This window comes from Falco peregrinus, chromosome 14, assembly GCF_023634155.1.
Source record: "Falco peregrinus isolate bFalPer1 chromosome 14, bFalPer1.pri, whole genome shotgun sequence".
In the NCBI taxonomy this organism is placed as follows: domain Eukaryota; kingdom Metazoa; phylum Chordata; class Aves; order Falconiformes; family Falconidae; genus Falco; species Falco peregrinus.
The window spans coordinates 23,256,883-23,271,876 of NC_073734.1; the positions used below are offsets into that span (position 1 = coordinate 23,256,883).

The following is a 14,994-nucleotide window of genomic DNA, read 5'->3' on the forward strand; positions in this document are numbered from 1 at the left end:
TTTTTGTAATGTTACAAAGACACAAAAATCAATACCCAAAGCCCATCACTCTATCTGAGCACGAGAGTGGTTGCTGAGGAGGTTTTAGAGATAAAAATATCAAAACTAATTGCAGTAAAGGTTACGACAAGCCTCAGTATGACAGCAAATCTCCTTTTTTTTGATGCAGGATGCAGGAACTTACACACTGCAGAAACTCCTCCTCCTTCAGGCCCCAAGAGAGAAAGAGTTAGCTTCATGGAAGCCATGGGATGCCTCAGAAGTGTCTCCAAATGGAGCCACCAAGTACTTAAGCAACAACAATAAGCTGGATTCTCAAGGGAAGGACACATGACACAAGAGCTGCCCCAGGTATGATTCAGCCTTCTAACAAGAGCTCACTACTTAGGTCTGAGCAGTCCTACCCGATCTCCACTCGGGATTACAGAAACATAAAGAAACACACAAAAAGACCCCGAAATTATAATCTTTAAATATATTTTCACACATGTAAATACAAGCTTGCAGAAAGTAGCTATAGCTGCTCTGGGATCTGTTCTTACAGGGAGCAAGAGAGTCAGAAAAGAGGGGAGAGAGGGCAGACAGGCTAGTGATGGAGAGCAAGCGATGGAGAGTGAGCGTGGAGAGCATTATGCACGATGCTGGAAGCATTAGCATTTCAATGCACAGCTGGAGAAAAGCATGTGCCAGCATCTTGCTAACCATACAGGCCAGAACTGTTTGAAGCTGTCAATGTTTACAGCATTATGATTTTTATGATCCCTTCTATTTATTATTCTTCTCTTTTTATGATTCTTTCTGTTTCTTTCTATGATTCTACGATTATCTCCCAAACTTTTAACACAATTTAGACCATGACACTGCTCAGAGATGTCTCTCAACTACCCTTACACTCTATGTCAGCACTGACACCCCAAAACCATAAGCTATATTGGGGGGGGGGGGGGGAATCAACCAATCAATCAGTCATTATCTCTATCTTAAGACCTTGGAATTCTAGACAGAATTAAGTAATAGTATGATACACGGCACAGAGAAAAACTGACACTCCTCATGAGGAAGGGTGCTTTGATTTGAACATGTCAGCTCCCCTAAAAGTGTTATTTCCAACAAGCAGAAGCCCAACGGGCTCACCACTTTCTGCTGGAGACCTACGAAGATTCCCAGTGGCTATGTCGATTTAAAAAAAAAAAAAAAAAAACCAGAAGAAAAAGAGATGGAAAGCCTGTAAAACTTAAAGGCTGCAGCACAAAGCAACTGGAATTGCCATGGCCTCTCTCAGGAGCTGTATCATACGGTGCCAAGTTCCATCTCTCCACTATTTGGAAATTCAAGTCTTACCCGGAGATGATGAGTTGCTTCCCACTTGCATTTAAAAAGCTTCTTAGAAATCAAGTGCAACCTGCTGCAGCAGCTAGACCTTTCCACACAGACAAGTTTGACTGACTACAGCAACATATTGTTCTGGCAAGGAGAAAGAGAACATCTACAGTACACCAGGTACTGAGTTAAAAACTGAACTCAGAATCCCAGAGACATAAAAGTGACGGGAGTTTCCTAGGGAAGGGGCATCCCTAGGCTCCCAAGTCTTCTCTCCACAACAGAAACACTGTCAGCAGCAAGGAGGCAGATCTCTGTGGCTGCGTAACAAGGGTGATCAGCTTGCCTGAAGCCAGCCTAAGTGAGTACTAAATGCACAAAGCATTTACAAAGCAGGAGGAGGACAGCAGCAACCGGAGCTTTCATACCACTGCCCACCAGCAGGTTTCCCTCCAGCATGGCAGTCTCAGTCTCCTGCTTCAGCCTCTGCCTACAAATCCCACCTGGCACAGTAAATATCCGCCCAGGAAAACCCGTGCAGAGGCCACCAGTTCATTCCCCCCTCCACAGCCATCGCCAGCCCCTCAGCTGCAGGAAATTCCCAACTGTTCACATACCTGCAGGCCATCCCTGTGCTATGCTACAAAACAAAAATACATCCTCCATCCAAACCACCATTTGTTCCAGCTAAAACACATCATTTGAGATAAGTGCTCAGCTGTAATTCAAAGCAAGATGATGTCACCAATTATTAGAGAGCACGTGCTCAACAACATGACGTATGAACACCACTCCCAGGTTTTTCAGGTTCTGTAGAAGGAAGGACAGAGACACACAGAGTGCCAGGCAGAAAGAAAGGAAGGTGAACAGCAACACAATCCTTCAAAGTGGGATTTGAAATCGGTACCAAGTTAAGGATAATAGTTAGATACCGTTTGTAGAAAGGGAATTATTACTCCTAAAGAACAGGAAAATGCCACCAAAACCTTCAAGTTAACACAAAAAGTTAGAGCTGCTAGAACAAGACCAAGACACTCACTCCTGCAGTTCTGCACCTCCTACCCCAGGCCCTTATCAAACATCTGTACCAACCCCCATCACCCCTTCTTCAGCCTCAGCTGCGTATCAAACCAAATGAAAGTCTTTTCTGTCCTACAACCGGCGGACGAGGGAACTGCCCCAGTTCAGTTTCAGGTCAGCAGTGGGTTGGCTGTTCCGGTTATTAAAGGCTGCAGAGGCAGAAAGTCACGCACCTCACATATTTCCTCTAAGCCAGAAGAAACAGAGGTTTATAAAACAGAAACCTTCACGATTTTGCTACTACAGTCACAGAAAACAAAAGTGGAATGAGATCTTACTCTGCTTGCAGGCTATTTTTTTTTCTGCCTGCCACAATTTAGCTAGCACGTGCTGTTCAATAAAGCCCTTAGTGAAGAACAGCAAAACCCATTATCGCGCTTTAGATGTACAAGGGCTGTTATGTCTTGGTCCTGTTTGTATCCCATCCCATTCACACCAAAGCTCCCCACGTCTCCAAGTGCTTCCTCCAGAACACAAAAGAATTCTTATACCCAGAAGACAAATACTACTCATTTACTCATTTTAAGGGAAACGTCTGGAGACGTACAGAATGGGAATGGGAAGAGGAAGGGGAAGAGCAATGCATCCTGCTCTTCATGCTCCACAGATGGGCATGGGCCTGACCAGACGTGACCAGAGACACAGGCTTTTTCTGTTCTATCGCTTGAGAGCACTTTTCTTCACGGAGGAAAAAGAAAAGCACACAGATAACTCTTTACAGCAGCACCATGCTGAAGCCTTACTTCAGTTGCCGGACAGCGTTAGTTCTGGTGTGAAACACAAGGAAGGGCTGCCGCCAACCCGACCTGGCACCGAACCAAGCGCACTTACCTGTGCATGCAGCTTCTACTTGTGCTTTTTATGCCAAATTACCTGGGTGACAGTTTCGGTATCCTCCTGATCACTACTATGCCGTTCCACAGAATTGTTTGATGCAGGTCTAATGGTATCCGCACGCTGAAATGCAAACATCATGGGTTTAATACAGCATGTGAAATGGCAAAACAAAAACGAGTTCTTCGAACACATTCAAACTCTGCCCTCTGCAACGTCACGCGTTATGTTCAATTTAGAAACAGATAACTTAGCAATAAACAGAATGCACTGCGTTGAAAGAGAATTCTCTCTGCTTCCCCACAAGCAGACTCCGCATAACAGTATTATCTGATGTGCACAGCACCAGAATTCAATATGCTTATTAACAGAAACATGGTCCCCAGACTGCTTGACTGAAATCTGCTATCACTAATTAAGAACAAGGCATCATCTTGCCGACTCCTTTCTTTGCAGAAAACCTTCCTTAGTGGTACAATTCAATTATCTGTCAGCAGAGAAATCAACTGGAAACGTTCTAAAGGCTCTGCACAAGACTGAGAAGAGCCTCTTTAAGCGAGCAAATATTTGTCTCTAGCCTCGCTAGGACATTTTCAATATATCTTTGGTACACAACCAAATATACCACATTCACAGAGACTAAATGAAGAGAAAACAAATCCTGATGTTTTTTCACTACATAATGTGTTTGAGACTGTACAGGCAAGCACCTCGCGCATCCTGCAGTCCAATCACATCAATCAGGGCCAAGCTATAGGGCACGGGTGATAGACTCTGACTTTCCTTCATAAAGAAAATACCCTGATGCCATGATCTAACCCCAGCCAGCAACTAAGGCCCACACAGCCGCTGGCTCGCTCCCCCACAGTGGGACAGGGGAGAGAACTGAAAGGGTTAAAGCAAGAAAACTCACAGGCTGAGATTAGAATAATGCAATAAATGAAATAAACCACCACCAACAGCAGTAATAAATTGTAATGAAAAGGAAAATAACAAAGAGAGAGAAGTAAAACCCAAGCAAAACAAGTGATGCCAATGGAAAACAATTGCTCACCACCAAGTGGCCGATGCCCAGCCAGCTCCCAAGCAGCTGCCCCCAGCCAGCTTTCCCCCTAATTTATGTCCTGAGCACGACGTTACATGGTATGGAACAGCCCTTTGGCCAGCCTGGGGTCAGCTGTGTGTCCCCCCAGCCTACTCACTGGCAGGGCAGCACGACAAGCTGAGAAGTCCTGAACTTGGTGTAAGCACTGCTCAGCAATGACTCAGCCATCAGTGTATCACCAACGTTGTTCACATCCTAAACCCAAAACACAGCACTACACCAGCTACCGGGAAGAAAATTAACTTTATCCCAGCTGAAACCAGGGCACCTCTATTACAAATGGATAATGCTAAATCACACCCCAGACCCATCCTAATAAATACATTAAAAGGCCTTCAAAGGGCCACAGCAAGGAACAGATGAGTTCCTCAACACGCACCACCGTGAGACATTCCAATCCAGTCAGATGTTGCAACACGGAGACACAACATACACTAAACTGCCAAAACGGGTTTGGTGCTTCTGATTGCAACATCTTCCCACAAGTAAAATCTGAAGTTTAATATTGCATTGAGCTAAGCTGGATTCAGCAGGGCTTCAGCCTGCCTGGTTCCCCTCACTTGGCGAGACTCATTAACAGGCTCAGTTCTGCGCTAAGGCAGCCAGGCATTTTAGGTGCACAGTCTTATGACTTACCTGTGTGGGGAAAGGCACCTGGATGCGTCCCTCTAGGATGTTGTCAGTGGTGATCTCTACAGAACGAGTGATCTGCAAATCCTGCAGAACTACGTGGTAAGGAACCTGAGGGAACATGTCCTGAATCTGATGGGCCTGCAGAAAGCAAGGTTTACACAGTCAGAATCAGCAGTAAGTAAGTGTTAGCCGGTGAGTATCTCAAGAGAAAGAGATTTTTAAAAAATGAACAGCTCAAAGATGCTGGTTACGTTACAATAACTAACACACAGAAAGGAAAACAAGAAAGAAAAACCATTCTGGCATTGACTTATAGGGCAACACTTTGTTGAAGCCAACAGCAAAACTGCAACTCCTGTAGACACACCACATGGTCCTGAAAATTTAGGTTCCTGAACAGCGCTTGTAGATGCACAAAGGCTTCAAAAGCTTCCCAAACCTCTTTTTATGACAGCCTTTTTAATACAGATCTATACAAAATTCACAAGTGACTGAAAGTTAGATCTACACCAAGGGAAAAAAAAAAATCATTTTTCTTTGTCCCAAATGGGTTCCAAAATGGTACTGTTAAGGACAAGTGGAAAAAATTTTAATAACCTACTCTCTCCAGCTACCCTACCTACAAACCAGTTTAATAGGGTCTGAAAGCTCAACTAAACTAAACTGAGCTGTCAGGGAACTGTTACTATTGAATTTCAAGTTACTTAAATAATACGCAAATTAAATAGATAAGAGGGCAGATAAGTAATATGCTTTTAGAGTCTAACAGCTAGACATCATTAAATATTAAAATCCATACTTTAACTAATGCTGAACGTTTCGGGAGGGGGGGAATGAGAACAACAAGAAAGCAAGGGTGGAAGGAGTTTTGAGAGCAAAGCAAAAACAATGGACCAGCTGACGGTGAGTTCAAACACAAGCAACTACAGCAAACCTAACTCTCCGTTGTACTAGCGTGTGACCAAAACACTGATTTAGCATTTCAGCCTCAGGCCCTTCCCTCGAAACACTTCCCCAGGTTTTTATTCAGTAACGCAAAGGAGAATTTCACTTATTTTATATTAAAAATGTGTAACACTTCAACAGTTTGCTAACTTGGGCCTTTCCATTAAAGCAGGCATTTTAATGTAAGTTGATAATGTACTTCTAATAATACACAAGGCTAAGGAATTATTACTCATCTTTAATGAAGCCCACTGATGTCACTGTGTCCAGTAAAAGAAACACCAAACTGACCTGAGATGGAGAGCTCCTGAATATTGTGCTAGTAAATCAACTGCCAACACCTTACTGCTCCCTGCCTGCCCTACCACAAACCCCCTAAAAATCGGGGCCATATCCTGTGATATCCCATAGTGAAGGCTATGGGAGAGATCAGATACCTCCGAACGTTTATTAAGGTGCTACAGCACACACTAGCTCTAAGAACTCAAAGGAAACAGCAGTTCTGAACTAAGTGTGTTCCGTGAGGCTGTATCCTTCTCTTTTTGTAACACATCAGAGTGTTTATGTATGGTCAACAGACCTGGCACGTCACCCTCAACACTCCTACTATCATCGTGAATCAGCAAGAACTGACTGTGCTAGAGACCCCCGTCTCATGCTGACAAGACACTCAAACACAAAGAGCTATCTTGGAGCTTAGTGCTATTAAAAACAAACACTTTAAAAAAAATAAAATCAAAAGCCATAGAATGGGTTTGACTAGTCACCACTTGACCAACAGCTAAATTCTCTACAGACTCACAGCCGTTGCTACTCCGAGTTGTAAGTGAAGATAAGAAAAAAAGCTAAAGTTGCACTAAGCAAGCTGAGAGAAATTCTGCCTGTCTACACAGAAAGTGTATGTAATTTTTCTCCCTCATTTACCTGCCTCCAGACCTGCTGTGAATCAATCTGTGTTGATTCAACATTCCAATCAACATACATCCCTAACTTCACTAAAACAAAGCTCGTCTCAAAAAAACAGCTTTCCCGTAGCACCTAAACACTGTTTTGACTTCCTCCCCCTTAGGTTCTCCATCTACCTCCTTCCCCCCCGCAACACAAAGAGGAAGGCCGAGGTGCAAACTGTTAAAGCAGTCATACCATAGCATTAAGCTGGGAGTTGCTGGCTTGTGCGATACCAAGGATGTGCGTAGTATGCATCACTTCCACTGAAAAACTGGGCAGCCAGCTTGCAATTCGAGAGCCTGAGAGGAAGAAACCACCAAGAAAGTCAAGCAAGGATACGAGGTTCTCAGCAGGCAAAGTACTTCTACATGTATTTAGCACAAGTCTTCACATTTCCATAAGGTACATACGGAAAGTTCTGCAGTGCAATCCATCCCTAAGCTCTCCCAAACCTGGAGATGGCTGGAATAAATCAGTAACTGCCAATACTCTCTTCAAACACACTGTCATCGTGGCTTAACAATCTGAGGGACAGAAGAGGATCAAGAAAACAACACAACCTTGTTTTCTTGTTTTAATGTTCCCATTAAAGGGAAAATTAAAATAATCCAGAGCCAAATTCAGTTCTGGAATACATTTATAACTCCAGAAGTTTTACTAAGAACAGGACAGCTTCTAAAAAGGCTGCATCTGGTCCCAAAATGGGTCAGCTCTATGTGGCTGGCATCACTGTGAAAGTATTACTACAACTACACGGAGTAACTGAGCAAAGTGACTGCTGCGAGTGTGTGCTGAGGCTCAACAGCGTAGGGCACATGGCCAGCACCCTCCTCCTCCTGTGTTTCTATTTAAATAAACGGGGTTTGCTCCATGCCACTTCTGCCTGCACAGTAATTTTGCAGGTCTCCAAGCCACAGGAGAGCACTGGGGAGGACAGCTGTCAAAAAAACAGAGTAGTACTTGAAATACAAATATCTTTTGGAGTCTTAAACCAACCCAGAAGCGGGAGCCATGCAAGAAGCTATCAGCCAGTCTCAGTGTACCCAGAAATGTCTGACCCTTCTCTGCCCATTATTCTCCTCCCACAAGCTCCAAAGGTTGCAAAACCAGCACAAACAAAGAACGGGTCGCTACGTAAGTCTGCAGCATCTCAGCTGCATCCTGGGAGCTCCACCAGGACAGAGCCCAAAGCTGAGTATTTGCACTAGTGAAACCTACTGAGAAACAACACAACTGCCATCAAAAATGTGGGAAGCTGTGGATGACAAGCACACACTGATACCAAAACTATAAAATAATCTGGAAGATAAGTAATGGAAAATGTCTCTTTCAGAACAAGTTTGTCGGCACACACGGAACTCGTCATGGTCTGAAATCACATCTGCTTTGTGAGTACTTATAACACACCACTGAAAAAAACACATGTAGAGAGCTGTTCTGGTTACGAGATTCCAAGAACAAGCTTCTGCACCTAACCCAGCATTGCAAGTCTCTTGTAAATTCAGTGGCAAACGGACTTTTGACAACCTCACATTAGCTAGGGGATAGGGGAAAGATCAACTTTTAGACTGCACCAGAGGTTTGTTTCCACTTTGTCACTGATTAACTGCCACTGGGTAAAAAAAGACAGACACATGAATTTCTCGTTCTGCTCATCAACATGGCACGCAATGAATAAATGCCAGTATTACAGCTGCTAAGCACGACAAATCAAGAAAAAGGGAGCACTTGTACAAAGTCTTTCAGGAAATCTCTGTAGCTCTGGACCACCTCAGAAACACACATCTGAGCTCTTGCAAAAGGCCCGTAACAAACACATACGTGTCTGACAAATGCAAGCAGAAGCACGGTTTCAGTTTCAGCTGAAGCACAGACAGAATGCCCTTCTAGAGAAGGCTGTTCCCTTCGCTTATTTGGGCAACAAAATCCGATGTCAAACCTGCTTAGCTCACCGTCAAAGTGGAAGAAGTGATTGTGCTGGTTCAAGCGCGGTCTGCCTTCTGCTACCGCCACGGGGACCAAGTTCTCATCCAGATTTTCCCTTTGGCGATTCTCCCTCACATGATGGTTGTCAGTGATATTAAGAGACATTCTGCAGGTGGGGCAAGACGTGTCTTGTTCCAGCCAGGACCGCAGGCATGAGCTGATCGGAAAATAGTAATAATATGGTGAGCTTGCAGCGTTTTTCCAAGACATCAGTATCACGAGTACATCAAGCAGCTGCAGCACATCCTGTACAGAACATCAACACAAGGGCTGCTTGGAGATAATTTGAGAGGTACACTTGATGAGCCCCCGATAACTCTGGCACAGGTTTCTCGCTTTTTTCAGCTGAAAATACTCCAAGTGTTCACTTTTATAAACAAGCATGCAGATTTATCACAAACTTAAAACACTCTCCAAGTCTGTTGCCCCTCTAGCTCTGAACAAGCAAGTTTTGCCTGGAAGGGGAAACAAAGCATTTCTCTTCTCTCACCATCCCCAAGTGAAAAAGGACAGAAACTGGACAAATACTGAATATATACTGACTCATTTTCACAGCAGTCCTGCCAGTGTGATGAGGCAATGGCACCTCCAAAGTTTTTCAAATATCTCTTAGAAAAAAAATCAATACCCAAACCACCACCAAAGCGAGTACCACTCTGGGAACTCTCTAAAGAGATTTATTAATGCTGATGAGTGCTGTGTCACTGCAATGCTTACTTAACTCGGAACATTTGCTGTCTGGCAGAAAGTGAGAAGCGTTTGAAATGGAGGTTTAAACACTTAGAGCTGTGCCTGCCTTTTGATTCAGATGGATTTGACCCACCAGAGGTATCTGTTGTCAAGTTAAACTGAATTTTCAGTACGGAAGAACTGAGCAGATCTCAGTATGACAACACATACTTCACGCTTGCAGGGTGGGCTTCTCTCCAGCAGAAGCACTCAAAACACTTTAGAAAGGTAGAGACATGCAAAAAGGTTAAATAAGCCTGTTTCCCAAATTGTGTATTTGCAGAGTAAAGGCACAGATCACAGGTTTGGGCTGACAGAGCAAGTCCCCAGCTGTGGGACTACAGCAACACCAAGGATACAAGCACTCCACACAATTCCTGAAGCTGTAACGTACAGACATATTGCCAAAGTGTCTTCCATCATATTTAAACAGGGGGATACACAGTGTTCAGAATTTATAGCGACGGGTTTCCCAGAAACAACCGAAACACTATAGTAAAAATCTACCAGCTTCCATCAGCACAGGCAGCATGTCAGCACTGCCGATGCTGTCCAGCTTCATCTCCATGACTGCAGCAAAACCACCCTGCACAGAGCCAACTCAAACCTCTGTGAGAGCTGTAGGCAACAGGTCACCTGTGAGACACCCAGAGGGACACAAGCTACCACCACGCTGCTGCTGCTCCACGGCTCAAGCACCGAGATGCTGGAATGGACATGACCCCACCAGCCTGCATCAGCACCAAGCCCTAAGGCTTGCAGCAAGCCAGCCGAGCTTATACCCATTTCGTTCCGCACAGGCAGAGGGACTCGGGCACCTAGAACACCTCAGCAGAAGGATGACTAACAAGAGGCCAAGGCTGGCAACATGTCAGAGCCAACTGCTTCTTAAAAGGTAAAAGGAGAAGGTTCCAACAGAGCCTAAAAGATTTAGACACCTGCTCCCATCACACTCCCTTAATATTTAGGCACAAAGCTGATCTCAGCAATGTGAATCTTCCCCGCCACCTTCTCTTCTACTCAAAATAAATGGCTATGAAAAAAATCCCATGTAACTGAGAATGGACAAAATGTTCAGCCTGTTGGCAAAATCACCAGGCTTTTATGAGGAGAGAAACCATTCTTGGGTTGTAAATAGAGCGATTATTTACAACTGCTTTTATATGCAAGTGTAAGTCATCCACTGTAACACGTTCCTTCCCTAAATGCACTAAGGAAGTTAAGTGTAACTTAGCTTAAAAAAAAAAAAACAAACACACACACACACACACAAAAGGATCCTTTTAGATACAGAGAAGATAACTTTCCAAAGAGAAGACCCTGGGCTTCTCAAGTGCTCAGTAGGTGATTAAATATTCATATGATTCAGCAGCATTGGAAGAGGAGTTTCTGCTACAGAGGCACATTATCTCATTAGAGACTTCTTGGAACACAGATAAATATTTATGGCAAAGTTTGTCATAAATGACAACAAATTAGCACACAGATTATAACCTCTGGTTTGACAGTTACCAGAAAAATAAAAAGCTATTTGCAGCACAGAACTTGCTCATACGACACCACAGGGACAATTTAACTGGCCATGCATGTTAACCACATGGCACTTCAGAAACTCCTGACTCTATCCCCGCATCTCCTTTCATTTTTAAGCACAAGCATGAAAATGTAAGCACTACTACAAAAGATCTAAGAAAAAAACAAAATCACATCTAGCTCAGCACATTGTCTACACAAGCATCTGCTACTACTCACTATTGAGTGAGTGTAAAAACCAGTATACAGACAGATCCTTTGGCCAAGAGCCTCCCAGTTCCAACCACCAGCTGCTTGAGGGACCTCCTCAGCTAATGTGATTAACCTCCGTTACAGCCCTGACAGACTCATCCTCCCATGAAATCAGACAGTCAGACCTGGCCTCCACAACCCTCCTGGGGGGCCCATCACCGTGCAAGGATGCACTGTATAAAAATATTCCCCATTTTCTTCTCTTTCAAGCTGATATCTGAAAGGTATTTAAGAATCCAACTGCAATTTTTCTCCCTCATCTGAAAAGCAACATACTCTCACGGAAGAGGTGATGCATAGGATGAAGTAAAGGGGGAAAGAGCACGCTTTACCAAGCAGTTACACAGCAAGGCAGGGTACAGACTTGCAGCTGAGACACCATAAGGCAACACTAACCCATCAGCTGGCAAGACGCATGCTCTTAGTTTGGGGGGAAACAAAATGCACCAAGTGAAGCAACTCAAACATGAAAATGAGTCAAGTGAACACAACTTGTACTCTGTTATTAGAAGCAGACCAAGACCACTCGGTGGGAAAGCATCCACAGCTTGGCTGATAGCTCTGTAATTGTTACCCCTGCTGTAACTTTCAATCCCTCCCCTTCTACAGTCAGGCACACCTTCCCCCACCCCAGAAACGCACCTGTGGAAGAGATGGCCGCAAGGCAGTTTACGTGCGGATTGCATGGAGTCCCAACAAATGGCACAGTCGTCATTGTTGACTGCTAGCTCCTCTGGTGTTGCAACTGCAAACCTACAAAGAGGAAAAAGGAAGAGACAGAAGTAATGACTTCGTCAGCTTGGCATGGCCTCCCAGCCAGGGAATCCCAGCACAGAGGAAAACTTATCCTCCACCTCAACCTCTCCTTGGGAAAGGTGTGCCAGCAGGCTTGTTATTTTTTTCCATAAGTCAGACCCACACTGCAAAGAAAGACAGACACACACCCCTCCCGTGCCTTCTTACGGGCACTTTTTTTTTTTTTTTTTTTGCACATCTCCACTTACGCCCTAACTACACAAAGCCTTGACTTAGTATCTTCCAAGAAGTATGACCATTACATCGAGAACCTCAAGTTATAATCTGCATACATTCGGCTTACGTCATTTTTCTAAATGAGTTTTTATAGCTGTACCCATTAAGATGTCTGCTTGAAACCCTAAGCGTTCATGGTCTGACTAATTCTGGCCTCAGATTTTGCCAATCCCCATTTGTCTTCAGGTAGCTTTTCGGTTTTGTTTTGCATTTTTTTTTCTTTTTTTTAAACTACAGTGCCATGCAAGAGCTACTACATAGTACCCAAACATGGACAATACAGAGAAGAGCAGCACAGCACCATTTCGTGGTGCTGCTGGTGTGCAATACGCTTGAAGAACAACTACAGGAAAACAGGGAGCTCGCTGCCATCGGCAGCTTCAGGGAGAAGCTAGAATGTGGTTCTTCCAGAACAATCAGAATGACAAAAACACATCAAGTCACTCAGGCAAGAAGTCTGAGTCACATGCAACTCAAACAGCTTTGTGAGCAGCTTAAAGGGGTTCAGCAGCAGCACCTTACTGAAAAGAAATAATGTATTGGGGATAAACTTTATTATGCAGCTCTTAACCTGGTATCAGAGCCATTAAATGACTTGTCACAATGAAAACCTCGGCAATTTCCAGAGAAGTCAGTCCTCTCTATCTGGACTACAGCAGCAGGCATCACAGCCAGTCAAACCCACTGAAGTCCACAATGAAAATGGTACAGTGACATACAGAAAGAGTAAAATTCTCCGTAACTCTTAAAATTATTAAGGACATAGCTGAGTTATGAAAACATTGGATGAGAGAGACAGTAGCATCTGGCACAACGCTAGGTTTTAGCAGGCCCTTCCATTTCTCTCTGTTGCCTCACTACATGGGGATGGACTGAAGTAATCCCAGTGTGCTCGCAGCTCCCCTACAAGTACAGAGTCTGTTTAGAGCTGGCTTCAGATTTAATAAATACATACTTAAAGCTCAGCTGGTTTTAATTAATATTTTGATTTAATTTCAGGCAGTAACTGAATAGTATGGGCCAATGAAATTAAGATCATTTTTCTATCATAGCCAAAGACAGTATCTGACAACCAACACAGGCAGGGGTCTGCAGAATTCATGTCACCCCACCACGCTAGGATACAAGAGAATAGAGGAGAAGAAATACTGGACCAGGGGAGTTCTCTTGTGGCCAGTAACACGTTACCAGAAATACTGCTATTGTAAAAGTCAATCCTACATAGACTCATAGAATAGTTTGGGTTGGAAGAGACCCTTAAAGGTCACCTAGTCCAACCCCACTGCACGTGTCCCCAGTAACAAATAAAATGGTAAAAGTACACCGTAAATGTAAAGACTTAAGAGCGAAATTTGCAAGACTGCATCTCTCCGGCTTACACCACACCACTGTGTATCTAAGGAATGTAAAAGAACCCCAACTTCTTCGTCAGGATCCTCTCTCCAGGATCCATATCAAGATCCCAGAGCAAATGAGAGGCTCACCTAGCTTCCATGTTTCCAACCACACGCAGGTAGTTCTTATGCCGCCGAATTCTTCGCTGAACCTCGTGAAACAGGTAGCGCAGCTGCATAAAAATCACCAGGCTCGCCATTGACAACCAGATACTGCCAAACAGCTTGGGGAAAAAACAGAACAGTTATTAGAAGCAAACACCAGGGGAAACGAGTGGCCACCACCACAAGAAACTGCATCAGGTCTTAAGAGAAAAGGAAATCGAGAAACGAGCACTGAAGAATTTTTCTTGTGTTGAGACCATTCAGACTAACCAGACATGTTCACAGGTATTACTACTCATTACATCTTCAGACACAACTTCAGCAGCACAGCATTTATAAAGGATTCTGTATTCAGTTTTGTTCAGCTTAATGTCCCCTGCTGCCAAAGAAAAGTATTCAGGCTGGTATTACTCATTAACAAAGCTAATTAAACACCTATTAAACAGGTAATTACACAGTAGTTAATACTCCATAACAAAGTTATTTGTGAGGACTCCAATTACACAGGAGGAAAGAATGCCAGAACTCCTCACACTACATTTTCCTCTTTATTTAAATAACTTCTCTGTAATATTTGGTTCCTAAAATAAGCAAAGCAAAAAAAAATAACCCATAAAATATTATATTATACCCAGTACCCTTTAAGGCCAGCCTAACTGCTCAACGTTATGTCCAGGATTTCATACCAGCATATGAGTATGATGCATCAAGTCCAGGGAAAGCAAGGTTAGCTCCATGACAAAATCTGTGTAGTAGACGTAAGTGCCTTTGCCCTCCCATGTTCCTTCATGGTTGAGATCCCAGAGATGAATTATGTATCTGCAAGAGCATGGAAATTAACATTATTCTATCTTTTTTGTTAAATAGTATCTCTAGCATTCAAACTATTCTATCCATTTTTCAAACAACTTCTGGATATGGGTTCTTTGCCCTTCCTAAGCCCAGTGACCATATTCTGTGCTTTCCTGGGGGACTGGTTTTTTAATGCTACTGGTTTCAAACAGCAACATTTTAAAAAGGCAAAAATCAATCAATGCTTAGCCCAAACTGGCATTACACATACCACCAGCTGACAGAGAAGATATAGCATTTGCTAAA

At 43.6% G+C, this 14,994-nt stretch overlaps 1 protein-coding gene across 1 annotated transcript in view; it reads right to left on the reverse strand.

The window, feature by feature from the left end:
• AMFR (autocrine motility factor receptor) overlaps positions 1–14,994 on the reverse strand; it is a 30,404-nt gene that overhangs the window by 4,855 nt on the left and 10,555 nt on the right. Inside the window, exons 6-12 of the mRNA XM_055818672.1 lie at positions 14,583–14,715; positions 13,882–14,015; positions 12,008–12,118; positions 8,818–9,008; positions 7,061–7,164; positions 4,976–5,110; positions 3,274–3,357 (exon numbers count right to left, since the gene is read on the reverse strand). Coding sequence (XP_055674647.1) covers positions 3,274–3,357; positions 4,976–5,110; positions 7,061–7,164; positions 8,818–9,008; positions 12,008–12,118; positions 13,882–14,015; positions 14,583–14,715 — 892 coding nt within the window. The remainder of the gene's footprint in view (positions 1–3,273; positions 3,358–4,975; positions 5,111–7,060; positions 7,165–8,817; positions 9,009–12,007; positions 12,119–13,881; positions 14,016–14,582; positions 14,716–14,994) is intronic.